The sequence below is a fragment of the Helianthus annuus genome, chromosome 3 (assembly GCF_002127325.2).
Source record: "Helianthus annuus cultivar XRQ/B chromosome 3, HanXRQr2.0-SUNRISE, whole genome shotgun sequence".
In the NCBI taxonomy this organism is placed as follows: Eukaryota; Viridiplantae; Streptophyta; class Magnoliopsida; order Asterales; family Asteraceae; genus Helianthus; species Helianthus annuus.
In genome coordinates this window covers 162,026,590-162,051,723 of record NC_035435.2, presented here as the reverse complement: position 1 = coordinate 162,051,723, position 25,134 = coordinate 162,026,590, and the positions used below count along the sequence as shown (strand labels likewise).

General features: G+C 34.8%; 1 protein-coding gene across 3 annotated transcripts; it reads right to left on the bottom strand.

The window, feature by feature from the left end:
* Positions 1-4,069: 4,069 nt before the first annotated feature.
* On the bottom strand, positions 4,070-21,254 carry LOC110930449 (ABC transporter C family member 10). Of its 3 annotated transcripts, XM_035987671.1 has the most exons (14): positions 20,937-21,254; positions 17,302-17,367; positions 8,350-9,882; positions 7,951-8,271; positions 7,792-7,878; positions 7,128-7,706; positions 6,888-7,052; positions 6,038-6,332; positions 5,741-5,955; positions 5,355-5,660; positions 5,202-5,265; positions 4,609-4,848; positions 4,422-4,528; positions 4,070-4,340 (listed from the first exon to the last, which is right to left on the bottom strand). In XM_035987671.1, exons 3-13 carry the CDS (start codon positions 9,781-9,783, stop codon positions 4,425-4,427), a joined length of 3,810 nt encoding a protein of 1,269 aa, XP_035843564.1. In that variant the 5' UTR covers positions 9,784-9,882; positions 17,302-17,367; positions 20,937-21,254; the 3' UTR covers positions 4,070-4,340; positions 4,422-4,424. The 3 variants fall into 3 exon arrangements, with proteins under 3 accessions (XP_035843564.1, XP_022029444.1, XP_035843565.1); XM_022173752.2 differs by lacking the exon at positions 17,302-17,367; XM_035987672.1 differs by lacking the exon at positions 17,302-17,367 and having other exon boundaries at positions 4,070-4,331.
* Between the last annotated feature and the right edge of the window lie 3,880 nt (positions 21,255-25,134).

The following is a 25,134-nucleotide window of genomic DNA, read 5'->3' as shown; positions in this document are numbered from 1 at the left end:
GTTGAACATTCAGTACCTTATGTTCACACACAAAACGGTTTAGCTGAATCTTTGATTAAACGATTACAGATAATCGCTAGACCACTTTTAATGAGATGTAAACTACCATCTTCTGCATGGGGACATGCTATTTTGCATGCTGCTGCACTGCTTAGATTGAGACCAACTGCTGATCACGAATACTCCCCATTGCAACTGGTCTCCGGACGAGAACCAAGTTTGTCCCACCTTAGAATTTTTGGTTGTGCGGTATATGTACCAATACCGCCACCACAACGTACTACAATGGGACCCCAAAGAAGACTGGGTATCTATATTGGGTTTAACTCCCCATCCATTATTAAATATTTAGAACCAATGACGGGAGACATGTTTACAGCACGGTATGCTGACTGTCTCCACCTTAGAATTTTTGGTTGTGCGGTATATGTACCAATACCGCCACCACAACGTACTACAATGGGACCCCAAAGAAGACTGGGTATCTATATTGGGTTTAACTCCCCATCCATTATTAAATATTTAGAACCAATGACGGGACACATGTTTACAGCACGGTATGCTGACTGTCATTTTGATGAAACGATGTTCCCTGTCTTAGGGGGAGATAAGAACAAAGAAAGACTGGTAACACAAGAAATAACGTGGAATGCATCATCGCTATCAAATCTCGACCCCCGAAGTGGTCAATGTGAATATGAAGTCCAAAAGATTATACATTTGCAAAGAATAGCGAATGAATTACCAGATGCATTCACAGAAACGAATAGAATGACAAAGTCACATGTACCAGCATCAAATGCACCTGCTCGAATTGAAGTAATCCGAGAAGCGATTACTATACAACGAAAGCGTGGGAGGCCAATCGGTTCTAAAGACAAAAACCCACGGAAACGAAAAGAGCAAAAGTAACGCAGTTGGTGAAAACTCACAAAAGGTTATAAATGAAACCGTTGTAGAGGTAAATGTCCCGGAAGAGACAACTATAGTTCCAGAGGAAAATGAAGTTTCAGAAGAAACACCGGTACCGAACGAAAATGAGATCTCTATTAGTTATGTACAAGATAGTACTATATGGAACAGGAATAAAACACGTGTTGATGATATATTCGCATATGCTATAGCAACGGATGTAATCAATGAAAATGATTACGTACCTAGAACTTTAGAAGAGTGCATGCACAGAAATGATTGGACAAGATGGCAAGAAGACATAAACGCTGAATTGAATTCGCTCGAAAAGCGACATGTTTTCGGACCTGTAGTCCGAACACCCATAGACGTCAAACCAGTAGGTTATAAATGGGTGTTTGCAATAAAGAGAAATGAAAAGAATGAGATTGTGAGATATAAGGCTCGACTTGTAGCGCAAGGGTTTTCCCAAATCCCAGGAGTTGATTATGAGGAAACGTATTCCCCTGTAGTGGATGCGATAACCCTTAGGTTCCTAATCGGCCTCACAATCTCTGAAGGACTTCATATGAGACTAATGGATGTCGTCATCGCATACTTATACGGGACACTTAAAAATGACATCTACATGAAAATCCCTAAAGGATTAAAATTGCCTGAAGCATTAAAATCAACACCTTGAGATATGTTTTCTATAAAGCCCCAGAGATCTTTATATGGTCTAAAACAATCTGGTCGTATGTGGTACAATCGACTTAGTGAATATCTCGAAAACGAAGGATACAAGTCTAATGTAATCAGTCCATGTGTTTTTAAAAAAAAGATCACTCTCAAATTTCACTATAATAGCAGTCTATGTTTATGTTGATGATATCAACATCATCGGATCTCTTGAAGAGATAGAGAAAGTTGCTCAGTTATTAAAGAAGGAATTTGAAATGAAAGATCTTGGTATGACAAAACTATGCGTTGGACTACAATTTGAGTATATGTGCACTGGCACATTTGTCCATCAATCAAACTACATCCAGAAGATGTTAGTACGTTTCAATATGGATAAAGCACATCCGTTTAGCGTACCTATGGTTGTCTGACCGCTAGATCCACACAAGGATCCTTATCGCCCTCAAGAAAAAGGCGAAGAAGTACTTGGTTCAGAAGTACCGTACTTAAGCGCGATCGGTGCCCTTATGTACCTCGCAAATAACACAAGACCTGGCATTGCATTTGCAGTTCATGTACTAGCGAGATACAGTTCGAATCCAACACGTAGACACTGGAATGGCGTGAAACATATATTCCGGTATATTTGCGGGACACAAGACTTAGGTCTTTTCTATCAGAAAGATCAAAAGTCCCAGCTTGTTGGGTATGTTAATGCCGGATATCTATCAGATTCTCACAAATCAAAATCTCAGACAGGTTATGTATTCACATACGGTGGCACAACAATTTCTTGGAAGTCAACTAAGCAAACACTTACAGCAACATCATCAAATCATGCCGAATTGATAGCATTGTATGATGCTGGTCGAGAATGCGTGTGGTTGAGATCAATGATCAATCATATACAAGAAGCATGCGGATTAGAACAAATCAAGAAAGACCCGACGATTATTTATGAAGACAACGCTGCTTGCATAGCTCAAATAAGAGAAGGCTACATTAAAGGCAATAGGACAAAGCATATCTCACCAAAGTTCTTCTCAACGTATGACTTACAAAAGGATGGGGAAATCGATGTTCGTCAGATCAAGTCAAGTGAAAATCTAGCTGACCTGTTCACAAAATCTTTACCTAGAAGCAGTTTCGAGCAGTTATCACATAAGATCGGGCTTCGTAGGTTAAAAGACGTTAGTTAAATTGAGGGGGAGCATTATACACGCTGTACTCTTTTCCTTGACTAAGTTTTGTCCCATTGGGTTTTCTTAGTAAGGTTTTTAACGAGGCAGGATAACTAGTCCTGCAGTATTAGTTTATCATATAGATCCTGAAGTATCGATTTAACATCAACCTGAAGAATGTTTTTAATAGTGTATAATGAACAGATATGAACAGATATCTGAAGGGGAGTGTTATAAAACCAGATATACAAGCCCCACCTAATAACTGTTTTGGGCAGTTACACAATAACCGTTCAGAGGTTATTATCTATATCTGTTGTTTACTTTTATATCTGTATGTATCCATAAACTGGCAAGATTTTGGGAGGTTCAACAAAAATTCCAGTTTGTTTCTTATCAACCGACTATTTTTATATATCTAGAACATTCTTGAATTGTTGGGCTTAAGCATTATATGATTATTTAATGTGAATGTGAAAAAGGTCTATGTTTGATGGGCTTAAATTTTCGCCATACATTCAACCATCCGTAAACGAATGAAATAATTGGCCCAAACCATCTTAATCGAAACCAAATTAACAAGGAAACCTACCATTTGTAAAATATCTTTTTTCTTTGAAATAAAAACCTAGATTTTATAGATGCATGATACATTGATACGAGATACTACCAAGATATATTCATTCAACAAAAACGTATTTAATTGTGTTTTAACGTTCAACAATCCAAATACCACTTGGTGGGTGTAATTGTGGAGGCTCGATCTATTTGGACACGAGTTGGTTCAGGCCCCTTAATTATTTATTGAGGAATAAGTTGGAAATCCTAATACTCTATAATAAAAATATGTGCTTGTACTTGTAATCTCTCCTCACGAGAGTAGAGAGCAAGACAACCTTTTATTATTTCTTAGCGAATAAGTTGGAAATTCTAATACTCTATAATAACTATTGTGCTTGTACTTGTAATCTCTCCCCACGAGAGCAAAGAGCAATAATGCCATATTACGGTTATAGGCCGTGGACATAGATCAACTTAGACCAAACCATGTAAATCATCATGTTTTGCATGTGTGTTTGCAATCCGATCCTAACACTACTTAGTGAGATTAAAATCAATACGTTCCAAACCACCTCAGAAATTTTTTTTTTATTAAATAGTGGGTTGTTTCTTTTATAGGATTTCTAGTAAATCTTCTCCAATAAACCAATATAAATGACTAATTAATGTGATTATAAATGGCTAAAAGTTTATACAACCTATTCCCATTTGTGTTTTTTTTAGTCTTTGCAAACCAATCTCATGGACACATATCTCTCAAAACACGGTCATCACCACAATCTTCTAATGATTATTACCACAATCATATGGATTTCGAAATATTCAAACCCTATATAATATCATAAATCAAGTCTCTAAATGGAAAAAAAAGGAAATTGTAGCAACACCAAACAAGTTACTAGATGAAGAAGCAGGAGTAATCATGCCATCAGTCAAATTATTGATGTCTGAATGAGGCCTCAGTTGATCTATCTGGAAATATAATGTGAAATCTTTTATTCCTTGTTCCAGCATCTTCATACCCTAAGGGTGGTTAAAAACTTTATAATGATCATAATATATATCAATTATATATGTAGGTTTAGTAAATTATCCAAAGCTTACCGATTACGAGGTCTTATGTTGCGACCAATATTCGTTAACAAGCTGCGCGAACAAGGACGCTGGCTCATTCATCAATGTCACGGGCTTGTCATATTCCATCACCTTTCCTGTAAAGTACAAAGTTTCATCAAACCAATGATTCATTTGCATTAAATTTGTAAAGGTTAATGATTGCGGGCTGGCTTACCGTCCTTCATAACAAGCACCATTGTGCAGTCTACAACAGTTGGTATTCTGTGAGCAACTGTTATTACAGTGCAATCTTTGAATTCTTCGCGAATAGTTTTCTGTATGATGGTGTCTGTTGCATTGTCGATTGACGCTGTGGCTTCATCGAGTACAAGTATCTTCCGTCTCTTTAAAAGGGCTCTTCCTAAGCAAAATAGTTGCCTTTGTCCCAGGCTCCAGTTTGAGCCATCTTGCACAACTGTGTTTATATTGTCATATATCATTTAGTCTAACAGCTTGTACTAGAGCATAGCTTGTCATTGGCAGTTATATTGTTATATTCTGTTATAGACTGTTGATCTGTTTATGTTATACTATAGATTCTCATGGAAGCTTCTAGATTTAGCAAACATGATATATGAACAAACTCGTTCGACTCTTTTATTATTTATCAATCAAAGCACACCAATACAATAACCCTAATCATCTATTTAACCTGTCTTGATCTATATCTCTTTATTCAATATTAATATCTTATAACAGAAAATAACTATATAACTGCCAACCACAAGCTACACTCTAATAAATTGTAACATCAATCTAAGTTCTTACCCAACGAGTCCAATCCCTCCTTTTTATCTTGAATGACCTCTCTAAGTTGGCATTTCTCAAGAACCTGGTAAACAATGAAAGTTAGCATTCGACATTTGTTTATGGTCTTGGTTATGGAAAGTTAGCATTCGACATTTGTTTATGGAACTTCACCTTCCATATTTCTTGATCACTATGCTCCGATAGGGGATCAAGATTGTATCGAATGGAACCAGTGAATAATGTTGGTTCTTGTGGGATGATTCCAAAGCTTGATCTGAGGTCATGAAGTCCAATTGAAGTGATATCTAAATCATCTATAACTATCCTTCCGTCTGTAGGTTCAACTAAGCGAAACAAAGCACTAATCAAAGTTGTTTTGCCACTACCCGTTCTTCCTACGATTCCAATCTTGTGCCCTCCTTCAAATACACAGCTGATTCCGTGAAGAACCAAAGGGGAATTAGGTTGATATCTGATCTGCAACACACACACATAACCAAAAGTTTTATAAATCTAGAAGTCTTATGCAAGGAAATAAAGTTAAAATTCTTACGTACTTTCAGGTTTTCTATGACAACTCTACCAATGCTTGGCCAACTTCTTGACGGTCGGTTGTCTTCTATGATTTCTGGGGCTTCACTCTTAATATGCATGTATTGATCCAATCTTTCGACTGAAACTATCAGATTTGATAGCTGACATTGGTATTGAACCGAAACAACAAGGAAAATGTTCAATGAGAGACCATAGGAAAGAGCCATTCCAATGTATCCTGTCATTACAATACGTGTTGTAAGAAAAAACATATATGTTTTCTTGTACTGCTTGAGTGTGTGTGGTTTAATATCACTAACCCGAGGCTGAAGCATCAAAGGGAAGCAAAGTTATGGCTAAGGCAGAGCTAGAAACAACAACCGCACATAGCATTTCTAGACGTTGAATCAACCACTCATTTGCTGAAAAACTATGAAAGAATGGACTAGCATTGCCATTGATAAGGTTCATATGCTCTGAAAAGAAACGGTCTTCTTCTCCAAAAGCTCTGATCGTAACAACTCCAGCAATCGACTGTGCTAGATGGCTTGCAACTAACGATTTACTCGTGCCATCTAATCTCATCAACTCCTTTGCAGAGGCATAATAGTATCTCTGAGTAAAAAAATGATGTTGGGATCACATATTAAAATTATATTAAGTAACAAATAACATAACTTTCCATAAATATAGGCTGTGGTAACACTACAAAGGTTAAAAAATGAATGGAGTTAACGAGTCGGATAAAAATGGGAAGATTTTAAACCTTTTGGATCCAGATGCGAAAAACAAACCTTTGGACGAAAGTCGCAAAAGTAGCCAAACCTCAGAGATGAAAATGGCATTTTATCTATTTTAAAACATATACTTTTGTGTGCTTTATTCATGTGTCTATTGATATCTCAAGTGTGAAAACATATGGTTAAAACCTTCAAGGGGTGGGGCAGTGGTTAGCGCGAGATTTCCTTTTAGGAGAAGTCTTAATCCAACTTCTACTGGTTTCTATCTTAAAATGTGAACCTCCTGAAGCCACATGCCCAACATAAGCTATGTTTTACCTGGTCCCACTGATATTGACAGGTGATGTGAGTTTTCTGTTACGGGTTTCTCACGGTTACCTAAAACACACACACACACATGATTAAAAGGTTTTAGAGTACAGTATCTTACTTGTAGAAGTATCGTCACATAAACCGTCGGAATGATCACGAACAAGATAGGCCAAGTTAGGAACACCAAGATCCCGAAGCTAACGTATGTGTTCATCGTTGTGCCTAATCCAATCGTGAACTTCATTGCCAATTCAATGTCTACAACACTCAGATCAGACGAGACCTACAACGTTTAGATTCATAAGTTTTGTTGTACTTCATTTGAGCCTTAGTTCCTAGTTTATGTAACAAGACTTACCCGACTAATTATTCTTCCCACTGGCGTCGAGTCGTAGAAGGACATTGGCGCTCTGAAAAGCGACGTTATTAACTTGGAGAAAACTGCTATAGATGCCTTAGTTCCTAGTTTAACCACAAAATAAGATCTACCAAACAAAAAGAACATCATCACAAAAGCAAGGATCGTGTATACTAGTAACATGGTTGACTGGTTCGCCGTAGAATCTTGCACTTTAGCAGCCAACCACACATTTTGCAAGAGCATTCCGATTATGTACAACAAATGTGATAAAACCGACAGAGAGAAGTAGAAGTAGCCTTTGTTCTGGCTAAGATACTGTTTGTATGGCTTTAGGCCAGTATCCCCTGCTGCTCGTTCTTCTTGCTTTATGAGTTGTTCTCCTACAATCTGTTCTTTCACGTAAACATTTTCTATTTCTTGATTTGCGGAGTTAGATTGTTGTTGAGAACTATCAGCCGATAGACTATCTGAACCAGAAGTAGTACTAAGTGCAATAACTAGGATTTGGAACTCTTTGCATGAATCAAGCAATTGAGCATAGGTTCCTGTTTTCACAATCTTTCCGTCTGCCATTAACTGTGAAGATAACAACGAGCATTGATATAAGTATCGTATGGCAAAAATGCAAAATGACAAGTTTTTGTATAGATCAGTAGCTCACCAAGATGTCATCAAAAGCAGGCAAGAAATCGACTTGGTGAGTTACAAGTAACACCGTCTTGCTTGATAGGGCTTCCATTATGTATTCCTATACATAAAAAACATGCTAACATGATATATTTATATTACAGAAGAAACCGGTCATGAGAATGATAATTACTTTGAACAAGCTGGCTGCAGTATGGGCATCAACGGCGCTAAATGGGTCGTCCAAAAGGTATATATCTGCATCTTGATACAACGCGCGTGCAAGCTGAACTCGTTGCTTCTGTCCACCACTCAGATTTACGCCTCTTTCTCCTATAATCGTTTGATCACCAAATGGAAACATCTCAATATCCTTCACGAGTGAGCATTTCTTAACCACTTCTTCATACTTTTCTTCATCCATTACTGACCCGAACAAAATATTTTCTCGAACAGTCCCTGTTTGGATCCATGCCGTTTGTGAAACATATGCTATCTTTCCATAAACTTCAATCTAAAAACAAAGAAAATAAGATTACCATTGATAACATGTTTGTTTTGTTAATAGAACTGATCTATGACAGAGACTTACGGTGCCTTTAATGTTTGGAACCTCTCCTAAAATAGCTGATATGAGTGTCGATTTACCGGACCCAACCTCCCCGCATATAGCCACTTTTTCACCGGTCGGAATTTCAAAATTTACACCGGTTAGAGTCGGTTTTGAATCGTCATTGTTCCATGAAATTGCATCAGCGTTGATTATTAGCGATTGGTTTCCGATGTTTACATGCTTCTTTCGTTCTTTTTGCAACTCGGGTGCCTCCAAAAAATTAAGAATACGCGTTAGCGCCACCCTTGCTTCTATAAACACGGCTGCAGTATCAGCAATAAGACGAATTGGCTCTTGAATGATCCGAATCGTTGCTAGAAACGTGAATACATTGCTGGCATCAAGCGGAATTCCAATGTAATAACATGTATAAAAAGTCACACACGCTACAATCGCAGGAGACGACCAAAACAACATCAAGTAGACACCTCTTTGCGATATAACTGCCGATAACCACCTCATCTCTTCATTCCTCAACTTTTCAGCTGCCTTCTGGAAGTGACTCTCCCAAGCGTACAACTTCAAAATCTTCATGTTTGTAATAGCTTCCGTTATAGCCTTCAACCTTCGGTCTTGCGCAGCCATAAGCTTCGTTAGAATCTTCTGCTGCAAGTTACCCAATGGAATATTCCCTAAAACGGTTAAGATTATAACCAACAAAGCCGTAAACGCCGCTACTCCAACTGAAAAATAAATTATAAATATCCCAAGAAATATTTGCAAACCAATTGTCCAAATCTGGTGAAACCAAAACGGAAACTCCCCGATTCTATTAGCATCAACGGTCGCATAGTTCATGATCTGACCCGGAGAGTAACTCATTCTAGCATCATTCGACAATCGCAGCTGCTTCCGAAAAATCGCCGCACATAACATAGATTTCACTTGCACCCCAATCACTCGGTTTCTAAAATTCATCTGTCTTTCCGCAACTGATTCTAAACACTTAGAAATAAACAATCCTAAAGTGAGATAATAACCCTCATGCTCAAATGTCTGCTTCCCTTGACAAACCTTTATAAAAGCCCTTAAAATTATCGGCCCCGAAGCCAGCGAAAGCACCTTAATTAGCGCGAACAACCCCGTGATCACAAGTTGTTTCGACTGCCACACAAACAAAGTGGACAACATATACGGATCACCCGTCACACTCTCTGCCTTTCGTTTCTCCAATATTTTCATGAACTTTGAATAACATGTTTCCGCTCTATCCTCGTGTTGCAGCTTCGGGATCTCGTTTGCATCAAGAACTTTCGTTTTTCCTTTTAACAACAACGGATTAAGCCACCAGAAGGTGAGTATACTCAAAGTTCCTGCTCTAGCCTTCGGAGTAACAACATCAGTATCAGTAACAATATCAGTATTTGCTTGCAACGGCTCGTAAAGCGAACTGTCGGTTGGTTTTCTCTCCATGAACACACAAAGAACAAACAAAACCGCACCCGGAAAAGTCAACGCATTCAACACACCGGTCAAAGTTGTTTTTCGGTGCACACTACCATCCCAAACATTCTGAAGACATAAAAAATAGAAAACAACAAGATCAGGACCGAACAAACCTTAGGCAAAAGCCGACGACTTACAAGATACAAAGTCAACAACCACACGACACCTTGAAGGACCACAACAACCCACCGGTCCACCGGTAATAAATTTCCCACAACTGCCCATATCCCAATAGTGATATAAACCAAACCCAATAAACCATTGAAAACCTTCGAGAAAACCGACAACCAGTGTGGGTTGACATTGACTGACGGTTTTCGAACCGATGATAAGTTGCATAAAATGATTAACACACACATGAACAATATGAGTGTGTTGACAAAAATAACTATGACATGATTTGCACACGAGTATAGATCAAGAACTGATGACATATCAGAACTATACTCTTTATTCCCGCATAAAACTTTGACGAAAGCGTCTACCATGATCGAGTTCTAGTGATATGAAGCTCACTTGTTTTATTATTATAATAGTGTAATATGGAGCTTTGACTGTATTATTATTACTGAAAAAATGAGTTCACTGGACACTTGGAAAGAACAACGTTAGTTGAACCACACAGCTGGTGACATTAACATGAGGTTTTGATGTCGGGTTTGTATCAATACAGCACTTCAACACATTTTAGCCACAAAAGGAAAAAAACACTGGGTGACAAGGACTAGATAATTAATGGTGAAAAATGAAGTGTGGTACCCATATTACAGGTGTATAAAAAACCGGTTTTAGAACCGTAACCCGAAAAAAACCGAAGTATCGTGTTTTTTACCGGTTTTTTTTAACCGGTTACTATTCTTGATCTTTGCAACCAGTTTAAAAACCGAAACCGGTTTTAAAAAGCCCGGTTACAACCCGGTTTTTTTGGCAAAAACCGGTTAGACCAGTACTGTTTTAGGTTTGAAAAACCGGTTTATAACCGAAACCGGTTATAAAAAAAAACATTTTGTTTTGGATAAAAGAAAACCGGTTTGGTTAAAAACCGGACCGGTTAAAAAAACGATTTGTACACCTCTAACCCACATGTCTTTCCTTACGGGTAGGGTTGTAAACAAACAAACATTTGACGAACAGTTCAAGAACTGTTCGACGGAAAGTTCATTTGTGTTTGTTCATTTATTAAACAAACAAACACGAACAAGAAATTCCGTTCGTTTAGTTAAATGAACGAACATGAACAAAGGTTGCATTCGTTCATTTATGTTTGTGAACATTCGGTAACATGTTCGTTTGTGTTCGATAGTTCACTAGTGTTTTTAGCTTTTATATTTTATTTAAATACTTCAAAATTCCCACAAATAAAATATTTAAAAGTATCAGTGTATTATATATTCTGTTCATAAATGTTTGTTTGTTTGTGTTTATTTGTTTGTGTTCATTTGTTTCCATTTGTGTTCATGAACATTAGTTTGTGCTCATTTGTGTTTATCAATGTTCGTTTTTGTTCGTTGCCTGAAATTAACAAACAAACACAAACGAACACGTTCCTTTCCTTAACAAACGAACACAAACATAAAATCTCATTCGGGAAGTGTTCATGAACAGTTCGTGAACATGTATATTTCTTAACAAACGAACACGAACAAAGTCGTTTTCGTGTTCGTTCGGTTCGTTTGCAACCCTACTTAAGGTATGTCGTGAGTTGGAGTCTCATATGAAGCAATTTGCTCCTAATTGGCTCGGGGTTTTTTCTCATTTGTGGATTTCCTCTTGGGCAAGTTGGCCAGGACCTTTGTCGTTCATAAAGAAAGTAGCAATACGACTACACATTGACTATCTACCGGTATGATGATCCCTAACACACGTATCACACAAAGTAGCAATATAACAGCACATAGGGAGTATGTTTAGACACATCTTACTCCATGTGTAGTGTGTAGCCTTCTGTGAAAGGAAAATTATTTTTTGTGGTGGATCCTATCACGACCAATAACAAAGAGAATATTTGAATTTGAATTTTATAACCTCAAATATTCTAAATGATTCTGAATAGTCAAAGGTGATTATATGTCATAATTGTATTGATTACTTAGCTCCTAATATTTATCATATCCTTGTATAGATATTTAGCATACATAGCCATTGGTGTATACTGTAAAACCTTATACGAACATTGCATCTTAATAAAATTAGTTCCTCTGATTTAGGTCATCCCTTATGTTTTGTGAGAGAAAGCGGTAAATCTATAGCAACACCATTGTTTACGTTCGTTTATATGTAAGTTGATAGGTGGTTTACGTGTAAAAAAATACAACTATACTCGTTTAATTAAACATACCTCCATGTGTAGTGTGTAGTTTTGTGTGAGAGGAAAATTATTTTTTATGGTGGGTCCTATCACGACCAATAATAAAAAGAATACTTGAATTTGAATTTTATAACCTCAAATATTCTAAATGACCCTGAACAGTCAAAGGTGGTTATATGTCATAATTGTATTCCTTGTATAGATATTTAGCATATATAGCCATTGGTGTATACTATAAAAACTTGTCCAAACATTGCATCTTAATAAAATTAGTTCCTCTGATTTTCATTTTAGGTCCCCCTTATGTTTTGTGAGAGAAAGCGGTAAATCTATAACAACACCATTGTTTATATTCGTATATATGTAAGTTGATAGATGGTTTAGGTGTAAAAAAAATACAACTATACTCGTTTGGTTAAACATACCTGACACTTAAACTTGTATATTACTTTCTAGTTTTATTTTATTTTATTGTATTTTGTTTCTGGGTTGTGATAAATGAAAACCCTCATTAATTTGATAAATTTCAGGCTTTCACTATGATAATTTAGGTGGGCTGAGTACATTTTATCAACTTTTTTCTTATTAATGTGATTTTGATTTTGATTTTTTATTTAGATATACTTTAGAAAATTCTGGATGGTCGGTTCTTACCAAACGTAACAAAGAATGATTTAAGAACACAAAAAAGATAACATTAGTTGGTAACCGTATCTAAGGTTTTAACTTACATTTTAATATTGACAATATTTATAAAAATAATAACAGCCGTTGATATTTAGTTGAAAGATCAAATATGAATAAGTCTTAACATACAAAACACTTTTAGGGTAAGAAATGAAGAATAATTTTTTTTAGCAATTTTTTTCCCTACTACTTAAGAATGATGTTTAATTGCAGAATGTATAAAAATTATTTGTTATTTTATATTAGTAGGATAATTATAATTACACTATAATTTTGTAGAGTAATTAGATTTGCCCTACAAAATTAGATAGTTACTCTACCAGTGTAATATCACGATTTTTTTTTAATTCTGCGACTAAATTACGTGCTTAATAAGATGGGGAAAAATTAAAAAAAAAATCTCTCCTTCACTTCTAACATTTAAAATATTTTATATGTTAAGATTCATTTGTACAATAACTTAACCCACGTTATGTGACACAATTCTAGGTTCCAGTGAATTTTTTTTATTGTTAATCTCTTTCCTAAATGGTAATCTTGCTATGCAATTTTCCATAATGTATTTTCCAGTAGCTTTTGGAAACATAACCTTTATTGTATGATCTAAGTACTTTTTTGGTTTATGGTTCACATGTATGTATTTCACTTAGTATAATTCAAATGCTTTATGTTTGAACATGCATGCATTTATTAACAACCTCTAATTCCTTTATTTTAGAAGTTATAACAATTAACAATTCAATGAATTTTGGAAGAAGATGAGAAGCACATGTGCTCAAGAAATTTTTCTTTGGGTTCTCTTGTTACATAATCTTGTTTTGCAAAACAATATTTCAAGCAAATAGGTGAAAATCTTGAAATTAATTTAAGGGGAATGCAAACGCATATCATGAGGAAATTCAAATGCAACGTGAGTGCTTATCAATGTAGTAGAGCAAAAACGAAGGTACTAGATGAGTTTGAAGGTGGTTGAAACTTGAAAGATTATTAGTTGTGCATGACTTTCAGATTATGAAGCTGGGATATTAAAGACAAACCCGATACTTTAGTAGTTACTATATTTTTAAGGGTGCCAAAGGTGGATGAAACGATGGGTGTAAGAAAGTTATGGATTTAGATTGGTGTTTTATAAAAGAAAATAGTGGTTAGTTACTCTCAGCTTTGGAAGAGATGCCAATAGTCATGTTTTTCTATTAGCTTGAGTTGTTGTGTCCGCCGAGAATAAGGAAAACTGGAAATGATTTATTGATCTATTGAATGGAAATGATTTATTGATCTATTGAAGGATGACATTGAAATGGAAGTTGGACAATCAACATAAGGTATTTACTCGCATGTTATGCATTTGTTGATATGATTTGTTTTTATGTTAATTTATTGTTGTTCATTAGGAAATTATAGAAGGTGTGAAGGTTGTATCTTCTTATGCTAACAATAGACAATGTACAAGACACATTTATGCTAACTTTAAGAAACATTTCAAGGATATCAATCTAAAAACATATTTTGGTTTGCTACAAATTCAACAACCAAACAATAGCTTGAGGAGAAAGTGATAAGAGTTGAAACCCATTAGCAAAGGAACATATTTACACTCATATTTAAGGGAAGAAATCCAATTAGTTGGTCTAAAGGTTTTTTTTTTGAGGTTTGATATGGCATATGATGTGTTTTCGAAAGACATGAGTGAAAGCTTTAATTCATGCACTCGAGTCACACAAAGGAAGTCTATCATTATTTACCCATGGCATTATAGCCTAGTGATATCTTGGTGGTGGGATAAGACTTATGACCATTAGGTCATGGGTTCGATTCCCACAAAGGGGGTTTTTCTCAGATTTATTGGGTTTCCTCCTGAATTGGTGTATAGGCATTATTGCCTAGTGGAGATGGATATGATCGGGTGATTCTGCTGATGGCACGAGGATACTCCAGTAGTCCGTCAGTGATCCAAATATGCCGTTAAAAAAAAAAGAAATCAAAACTTTTGTAATGCTAAGAATTGTTTTAATGACGGCCAATGCCGAAAAATCAGAACATGATGTTCATCCAACGATTGAAAAAAATATTCATTTTTGTTACAAATCTTCGACTTATAGTTTTCATTTTATACATATAAGTAGGTTATAACCCCGTGTATTACACGGGTTTAATAAATGAATTTTATATACTAAATAATAAAATATTATCTTTTTAAAAGCCTCCTTTATTGCATAGGTTGAAGAAATGTAATTTTATATATTAAATAATAAAATAAGTCATATCTATAAAAACCATATGTATTGTACGGGTTGAATAAATGTAATATTAAATAATAAAAAAATATATCTTTAAAACCATTGTATTGCACGGGTTGAATAAATGTAACATTGTTTATCAAATAATAAAAAAAGTTGTATTTTTAAAAACCCTCGTGTATTACATGGGTTGAATAAATATGATTTTATATACCAAATAATAAAAAATATATTAAAAAAAACTAACAGATTTTTTTATATTTAAAGTAGGATAAGATTGAATATTAATCTGAACTAACGGATTTTTTTATATTTAAAGTAGGATAAGATTAAATATTAATCTTTATTTATTTAGTTAATATAAGATTGAAAAATCATATGATTGAATAGGTGGGAGGTTGTATTATGATTTTTGCCATTTTCATCCAAATGTTTGATAGAAAAAATAAAACAAATTAGATGTGTGGATGAAGATGGCAAAAAGAAAATACAGTGGTCAAACATGTTATTCAAGAAGTAAATAAACAACCATTTGAGTGATAAAATATAAATTATAGTTAAAAAAACCCGTAATAAATCTAATTTTATATATAAAGTAATATTAATATTATGAATGAGAAGTATACATTAAACTTAAATTAAATAATAATTATCTATAGTTAAGTAGAAAAGATTAAACAAAATAATATTTAGTAGAAGAGTTCCCTATAATTAATTGGAAGAGATTAAATTAAAGAGTAAATTGCCAAAATCGTCCCTCAAGTTTGGGTATATTTGTCATTTTCATCAAAAACAACTTTTTTATACTATATAGTCATTCACTTTCACCATATCTATCGTGTACCGAGTATATCTATTAGTTTTTTTAATATAATTTCTTATTATTTGGTATATAAAATAATATTTATTCAAGCCATGTAATACACGAGAGTTTTTTAAGATATAATTTTTTTTTATTATTTGGTAAACAATATTACATTTATTCAACCCGTGTAATACACGTGGTTTTAAATATATAACTTTTTTTATTATTTGGTATAAAATTACATTTTTTCAACTCGTATAATATGGTTCTTATAGATATAACTTTTTATTATTTAATATATAAAATTACATTTGTTTAACCATGCAATAAAGGAGGTTTTTGGAGATATATTATTTTATTATTTAGTATATAAAATTCATTTATTCAACCCGTGTAACATACGGGACTATAACCTAGTAAATATATATTTGTTCACGTGTTGTTTACCCATTCTATTAGAATTTTAAGGATTTAGTTGTGCAACAAAGAAAAATACAAAAACGTTATTTAAATATGTTTTGAATTTTGATCAATCGGTAATGGTTTAAGAAAATAAAATATTTTCACCTAAGTAAAAAATATCACTATTAAATTGTATTGTTATCAAAATTTAATTTATTGATAATAAAAATTTGTATTAGATTAGATTTTAGATTTGATTAAATATTATTAATAATAAGAATTTGTATTAATTTAGATTAAATATTATTATTTTTAGTATTATTAATAATTTTAATCAATTAAATAAAAGAATGACATGTGTCCCAAAACAGGTTTCTTTTATTATATAGTATAGATATCTCCAAGAAAATACAATATGGCCCCTCCATTTTTATTAAGGTTATTATTTAAACCTTACACTCTTTGGTGTTTCTTACGTTGTATGAGTTTATGTGTTTTCTCTCTCTCTAGAAAGTAGAATATAGAAAGAGAAGGTTAATTAAGAAGATGGGGTTTGTAGAATTAGAATGTGTGAGGGGAAATGTTAGATGAAGAAGACTAAGATTATGTCAATGTAGTGAGAGGGAAGAAGTTTCCTACCTTTTGTCTAATATATAAATTTGAAGATAGAAAAGCAAGAAACAATGAAAGATTCTTTTGTTTAAAGAAAAAAGATTTTCAAAGATACTAGAGATATGTAATATCTGTGACAATTTCATTTTCCAACACCATTCATTTATTATAATTTTCTTTTAATACATATTTATTTATATTTAATAAATAAAACATAACATGTTTAAATATTTTAAGTTTTTTTTCTTCTGTATGCAAGTTAGATTTTATGTTTAAATTAAGTTGTATATCTTTTTTTAATTTTGTATCTATAAATTATGAAGTCATTTTTTATATTATCCGGTTCTTATATCCGGTTCGACCGGTCCGACAATTGAACCAGTAAGACGTCCGGTTCAACGTACGGTCAAGTTCTGAAAACATTGGCGACATACCTTCCATAGTGCGACCAAGTCACATGTGTGGAAGGAAGTGGGCCCAACAATCAGTGTGCGATAGGCCTGTAAACGAACCGAACAAACACGTTTAACTTTAACCGAACACGAACATATTTACGAACGCATTTTTTTGTTCGTGTTCGTTCATTAAGAAATCATGCATGTTCGTGTTCGTTTATGTTCGTTCGTTTAAAGCCTAAATGAACAGTTCACGAACAAAAACCGAACATAAACGAACATAAACGAACATAAACAAAAATATTAACTGAACATATTTGAATAAACATAAACAAACATAAATTAACATGATTGAACAAACATAAACGAACACAAATGAGAGTATTTAAACAAATGTAAACAAACATAATTTAACATTAGTGAACACAAACAAACAAGTCTAATATATTACAGTTCATCTAAAACACATCTAAATTAGGGTTCATAGATACTAAAATTAAGATGTTTTTATATAAATATTAAGTGATCAGTTACACTATAACAAAATTTTTAAAATTTCATTTTTTATTACTAGAAAACTCAATTACTAGTTATATTTATATAATTAGTTAGAAAACCTAAGATTATGAATATAACTATTTATGTATTTACTAAAGTTTAAGTGAACATAAACGAACATAGATGAACGAATGTTCACGAACGAACACAAGGTGTGTTCATGTTCATTCATTTAATTAAACGAACAAAGATTTTTGTTCGTGTTCATTCGTTTATTAAATAAACGAACATAAACGAACTTCTCACCGAACAAGTTCACGAACAGTTCATGAACGTTCGGTTCGTTTACAGGCCTAGTGTGCAATAATGATGGAAAGGAGTGTACGGTTCAATCAGTTTCAAATAAAATAAAGAGTAAACTTTCGTTTCGCTTCATGAGGTTTGGTCACTTTAACGGTTTTGCCCCAAACCTTTAAAAATAGCCATTTTCCTCCAATAGTTTGATATGGTTTTTCCCTTTTGCTCCCCGACTCTAACTCCATCCAAATTGTTTGTTTTTCCATTTTGCTCTCTGTGGGGAGCAAAATGGAAAAACCATAGCAAGCTATTGGAGGAAAATGACTATTTTTAAAGATTTAGGATAAAATCATTAAAGTGACCAAACCACATAAAGCAAAACCGAAGTTCAATCTAAAATAAAAGTGTGGGGTCTAGATTGTTAGTGCGATTATCACCATGTTTTGGACATTTGGGAGTGGCCCCCACACTCCATAACTGTGCGAGTGAAACATTCTATTCTAATGATTTCAATTTATCCAAAATCAAACAGGTAAGGACAAAACACCTTTTATTCTAATGATTTCAAATCACCAATTGTTCATGTTGTACCTTATGCATAACCATTTGTACATTCCCCATTAAACCCATCTTCCTCATTCTCCTATACATTAAAAAATCAATGTTTTGAACAGTAAAAACTTATAATTATGAATTATAGTTTTTTTAATAATTTTTATTATCTTCTTTACTATTTAAGTTAGATAAGCTTGTGTCAACTGGTATTGGTATCGAAAATACCAGTACGGTTATCGGTAAATAAAGGTAAAAACCGACACCAGCCTAGTACAGAAAACACCAAAAGTCGGTATCAAATTGATTTTGAAAATCTTTTAGTTCGACAAATTCGGTACTGCTACCCGATACCATTTGCTCATCCTTGATCACGGGTGTCGTACGAACAACAACGGTATTGTGCAACTTTTTTTTGTTGATTTTCTTCAACTTTTAATGATTTCTTTTTTTAGTTTCAGGGGTAGATATGAGCTCGTTGCGAACCAATACCGAATCGGTACTGGTACCGGTATATGAAGGTAAAAAACGGTAGCGAACCGGAATCGGGAACGCCAAAAGTCGTACCGAATTGGCACTTAAGATCTTTTGGTTCGGGAAATTCGGTACCGGTACCCAATATCATTTGCTCATCTCTGACCACAGGTTTCATACGAACAACATTATTATCATACAACTTTTTTGGTTGATTTTCTTTTGATTATCTTTTAGTGTTTTTTTCTATATTTCCTTTTTATTCAGCGGTTTCCGTACGCAACGCGCTTGTAGTAATTTCAAAACACACGTAAACACAGACTAAACAACAAAAGACATTTGCTGCAACGCAACGATAGTAAAAAACTAGTTTTTTGAATAACAGATCATAACATAGGTCATACTCTACCATCCTTTTTGTTACTAATCAACAACTGACAAGGAATTCATGTTTAATAGATCTAAATATTAAGCAATGAATATAGTATCCGCAACATCATCGATCAAAACCCATGTTGATGACTATCAAAGAAATTTTGTTTTGAACAGTAAAAACTTATAATTATGAATTATATTTTTTAATAATTTTTATTATCTTCTTTACTATTTAAGTTAGATAAGCTTGTGTCAACTGGTATTGGTATCAAAAATACCAGTACGGTTATCGGTAAATAAAGGTAAAAACCGACACCAGCCTAGTACAGAAAACACCAAAAGTCGGTATCAAATTGATTTTGAAAATCTTTTAGTTCGAGAAATTCGGTACTGCTACCCGATACCATTTGCTCATCCTTGATCACGGGTGTCGTACGAACAACAACGGTATTGTGCAACTTTTTTTTGTTGATTTTCTTCAACTTTTAATGATTTCTTTTTTTAGTTTCAGGGGTAGATATGAGCTCGTTGCGAACCAATACCGAATCGGTACTGGTACCGGTATATGAAGGTAAAAAACGGTAGCGAACCGGAATCGGGAACGGCAAAAGTCGTACCGAATTGGCACTTAAGATCTTTTGGTTCGGGAAATTCGGTACCAGTACCCAATATCATTTGCTCATCTCTGACCACATGTTTCATACGAACAACATTATTATCATACAACTTTTTTGATTGATTTTCTTTTGATTATCTTTTAGTGTTTTTTTTCCATATTTCCTTTTTATTCAACGGTTTCCGTACGCAACGCGCTTGTAATAATTTCAAAACACACGTAAACACAGACTAAACAATAAAAGACGTTTGCCGCAACGCGGCGATAGTAAAAAACTAGTTTTTTGAATAACAAATCATAACATAGGTCATACTCTACCATCCTTTTTGTTACTAATCAACAACTGACAAGGAATTCATGTTTAATAGATCTAAATATTAAGCAATGAATATAGTATCCGCAACATCATCGATCAAAACCCATGTTGATGACTATCAAAGAAATTTTGATTTGACTTTCACAATCAACCGTATTTATCATCTTTCACATTTCCAATATTTCGATATGCATAACCAGGTTGTACTCGGAGCATTTATAGTTGTACACTTCCATTAAAACACATTTTCGCAGATTACAGGTACGCACGCAACTTGGATCATATATTCAATCATTGGCATATTACCGATTTAATTATCATCGGACTCTCATACTTTGACAACATTATCTCGACATCACTGTTCTATTAACAACAATCATTTCGATTAGTTTAAAACAGAAATCATCATCTTTTTCTTTATATAAAACAGCTAATCATTCTTCACGTAACCAGGCAACCACGTAAGCAAATTTCTAATCCTTTGTTCTTAACAGTTTCCATCATTATTCAAACAGTTTCAAGAATTTAAACCACGCGAAATCTAACCTGGATTGAGGGTCGTATCAGAGTGTGAGCTGAGTAGATCGAAGCGGTGTTCCGAGTACCGGAGACGCGAGCTGCCGTTAAGTGAACGGAGTGGGGATGAGGTCGCCGGAGACTCGTTCGGAAAGAAGAGAGGGTAATACGAGGTGTAGTCGGAGTGTCGTCGGAGGTTTCTATGAATCGGAGCTGGTGAGTTGCAGGGTCTTGGAGAGAAGGGTTAAAGGTGACAGCCAACAAACTTGGATGTCGAATGGTCTTATGGTTTTTATAATACCCTCATTTTTGGATTACGGTTCTAAAACCGGTTTTTTATACACCTGTAATGTAGGTATCACACTTCAGTTTTCACCATAAATTATCTAGTCCTTGTCACCCAGTGTTTTTTTTTCCTTTTGTGGCTAAAATGTGTTGAAGTGCTGTAATGTGGGTACGACACTTCTGTTTTTATACATTTATTCTTATTAACGACGTAGCGGAAAATGGGCCTTAAAATTTCTTTCTTTACTAAATACATTGTTTACGTAAAGACTCGGTTACAAAATGCTTATCATTTACTAAAAGAATTAACAACATTCGTTATAAAATATTACTACATATGTTACATAATCCAAGCTATGTGACCGTTTTCCCGTACAATCCTTGCTCCTTGACTCGATCTGCGCCCGCTTATCTTCGTTAATAATAGAGAAAATCCGAGTAGTTCCTGTGGACATCATTTACAACTTAACTATTAGTCATCGTCAACATCATACAACATTATTATCATATAATTAAAAACCATATAACATTCAATAATATAAACTTAATCCATTTGATTATCCTCTTGAATTCTCTTGTTCTGAGTTCGACTTCAATTCTTCATGAACCCGATGTTATCATATCTGCATTACATTCCAATCTCAAGACAAATCATTAGTATTCGTCAATACTCAAACGCATTGAAACCGTTCCTACTTACATTCATAACAATTACAACATACATACATGCATCTCTACATTCATATATATACTTACGAGCATCTTGATTACCACTTTTTATTTTTATTTAACTTATACTAGCACGTCAGAAATCACAGCCTTCCATAATATAAATCTTATACACATTAGCGTACGTACTTACTCGTTCCTAAACGCATTTGCTCATAACTTTCCTTCTCTAACACGTAAGCAAATCCATATTTATACTATCAGGAGAAACATAACATTCGGAATATATAAGCGTTTACAATCGAAACAATGAATAAGATAATCATTCGGAATATATAAGCGTTTACAATCGAAACCGGGTGGTTAGGCCTACAACTCATAAAACATAAGATGGATTAGTCATACGTAGCTTAAAACGTGTTTAAACGAGTTCGCAATACAAAACGAATTAGTTAAACAATTTTCGCCGCAATAGGTACCCGTCGCGTCGCACGACGGCCTCTGGCCCTTGTTGTCGCGTGGCGCGACCCCCTATTTTTGCCAGAATGTTGCAGCTGAATGCTGCATTTTTCTGAACTTTGAAAACTCACCAAAATGTACATAACTCTTTCGTTATTAATCCATTTTACACGATTCTTTTTCCTACGCGATCGTAAATTGATTTTCTATCATATAGGCTTGTAAAATATAACATCCGGACTAAGAACAATATTAACTTAAAGCCTTCGGCGTTACATACTTGTTTTCAACTATTTGACCCATTCATATTTTTATTACTAAAACTCGCATATCTCGGACATTCCACAACCAATTCACTCAAAACTCATTTCTATTTGTCCGTAAAAACATGGCTTTACATTATTAACTAAAAATCTTTACCCCGGGTCCTTAATCGTTACGTGTTTCATTTTCATTACAAAACTTATGCACATTTATTCGACCCGTTCGTATTATTGTCAAACAACTCTTTTGTTTAAGGTCAAAAGCTAAGTCTTTTGACCATTAACCTAAGTCCCCATTCCCAGTTAGCGCGCTTACATGCAATTCTACCTATTACCCGGTTACAATACCGTAGTCATTACTTAGACATCAATCCATCATATCAATTTTCCTAAACACACACTTATGGTGAGAGAGAAAATGCTCTCACTTCTCTCTCCCCTACCATAGCCGTCATCCACCCTAGAACCACCATCTACCACCGCCCTCCACTGTTCTTCTTCCTCTATCTCCTCTCTTTTCATCTTCTACGCGCTGATCTGTTCGTGTCTTAGGGAAGTTGATTTCGTTGTTTAGGTATAAATGGGAAAGATAAAGAAAACACCGCCTTTGAAAGTGTATAACACGAGATCTACGACAAAGGAGGATGGTGCTGCTATAAAGGAACAAGTAGCCTCATGGTGGGATAAGTTGATTAGTGGAGAAGCCGAAGGTTCTGGTTGAACAAATGATTTGGAGAAGAAAAATGAAGGAAATGTTCAAGAACCGGAGGTATGTGTAATAAGTAAATCTGTTTCTGCAATTCCTACAGTTTCATGCTCGAGTTCATCGAAAAAAATGGAGAGCTCTGAACTCGAATCGACTGGATCTTCGTGTCAAAGATCTAGTGATGATTCGGTGAACTCTTCGCCATCTGAGATTAAGAAATCCGGCGAATCTGGGATTGGTTGGTCTCCAAGGATGATGTTTAGGCCGATGTCAGAACTGGAAAAGAAAGAAACGGTGAATTCAACTCCATCTGTTACGAAATTACTAGATGATTCTGATATTGGTTGGCCTCCGGCAAGTCTTAGAAAGCCGGTGTTGGAACAGAAGGTGCAAAAAACGGAATCAGAATCTGGTTTTTTGGTCAAAAATTCGTCGGAATCGTCGGAAAAGATATCGGAAATTGAATCGCCGGTCAAAAATATGTCGGAATCTGTATCGGGTTCAATTTTTGAGGCTGGGATCGAAAAACAAGATTATGACATCAACGTTGCAGAGAATGTTGGAGAATGTCCTATGGCGGCTGCAGAGGTTGTCGCATCCGCTAGGGTTGCTGATGGGCCTGTCCAGATTGGGCCTGTTACCTCTGGTGGTCCTGTTCAGCAAGATATAATAGTTGGGCCTTCACCTGTGGTGGGCCCAAAGAATCAGAAGGCTGCTGTTGATGTTTTGATCCATGAAAGTGATACGGAATTGTGTTGTAAAGTCACAAGCAATGTGGGCTTATGTCCGAGTGAAAATGCAATGGATGCTAACTTTTTTTTGGGCTAGAAGACTGAGGTTAGTGCATAATCTGGGCCTCCAACTTCGGTGGATATTGCTAATATTGGATTAATATCCAATACTGGAAAAGAGGGTATGGGATTAGATAGTTTACAGTTTGGATCTGTTGATCCTAACAAATTGAAAAGGCCCACTTTTCAATTTGTTTGTGATCCGAATTTAAAATCTGGGCCGAATGGAGTGGATGTTGATCCGTTTTTTGGTACGAAATTTTGGAATCAAGAATTATTTTTAAAATTGACAAAAGGGCTTGAAGTAGAAGAGAGTGAAACAAGGTTAATCTATGATCCGCCTATTGAAGAAGGAGGTGAGGTAATTGTTAACTTGAATGGTCATTTTATGGTTAAGAGTGTCAAAGCTCACCGGCTTCAACTTTTTGGCTATTTTGTTAGGGAAAACTTGTCGTTTCAAGTGGTAAAAGAGAATTTAATCAAAATGTGGCACAAATTTGGTTTAAAATCTATTAATAAGAAAAATGGAGGTTATTTTTTCTTCACATTTGAGAATGACGAGGGGATGATTCAAGTGTTAGAACGTAACCCATGGTTGGTAAAGAATGTTCCTCTTGTGTTACAACTTTGGCAACCGGATACTATTCTTTCGAAACCGGACTTAGACAAGGTTCCAATTTGGGTAACTTTTAAGGACTTACCTCTTTGTCTATGGAATGGTGGCAACATTGGACAAATTGTTAGTAGTATTGGAATACCTCTAATGCTTGATAAAGCAACGTATGAGCAGTGTGAAACAAATAAGGGTCCGCTTAGCTTTGCACAGGTCCTAGTGGAAGCTAAAGCTTCATGTGGTCTTCCGGAATGAGTTAAGGTTAGATTTCCTTCTCTCAATAATTTACCAAGTAAGAGTGTTTTTCTTGACTTGGGTTATAAATGGAAACTGCCGTTATGCGTAAAATGTAAAGTTTTTTGTCATGGGGAATCCTTTCATGAAGTGATTAAAAAGCCGGTTGATGTTATAAAAAGAAAAAATATTGTTGACCAACCGGGCC

Excerpts from the sequence above, each read along its gene's own strand:
- LOC110930449 (XM_035987671.1), bottom strand. The coding sequence starts at position 9,783 with ATGGAGAGAAAACCAACCGACAGTTCGCTTTACGAGCCGTTGCAAGCA. Across the intron at positions 7,053-7,127 it reads TGGGAAGAATAATTAGTCGG|GTCTCGTCTGATCTGAGTGT; the intron begins GTAAGTCTTGTT and ends TAAACGTTGTAG. Across the intron at positions 5,661-5,740 it reads TTGTCATAGAAAACCTGAAA|ATCAGATATCAACCTAATTC; the intron begins GTACGTAAGAAT and ends TGTGTGTTGCAG.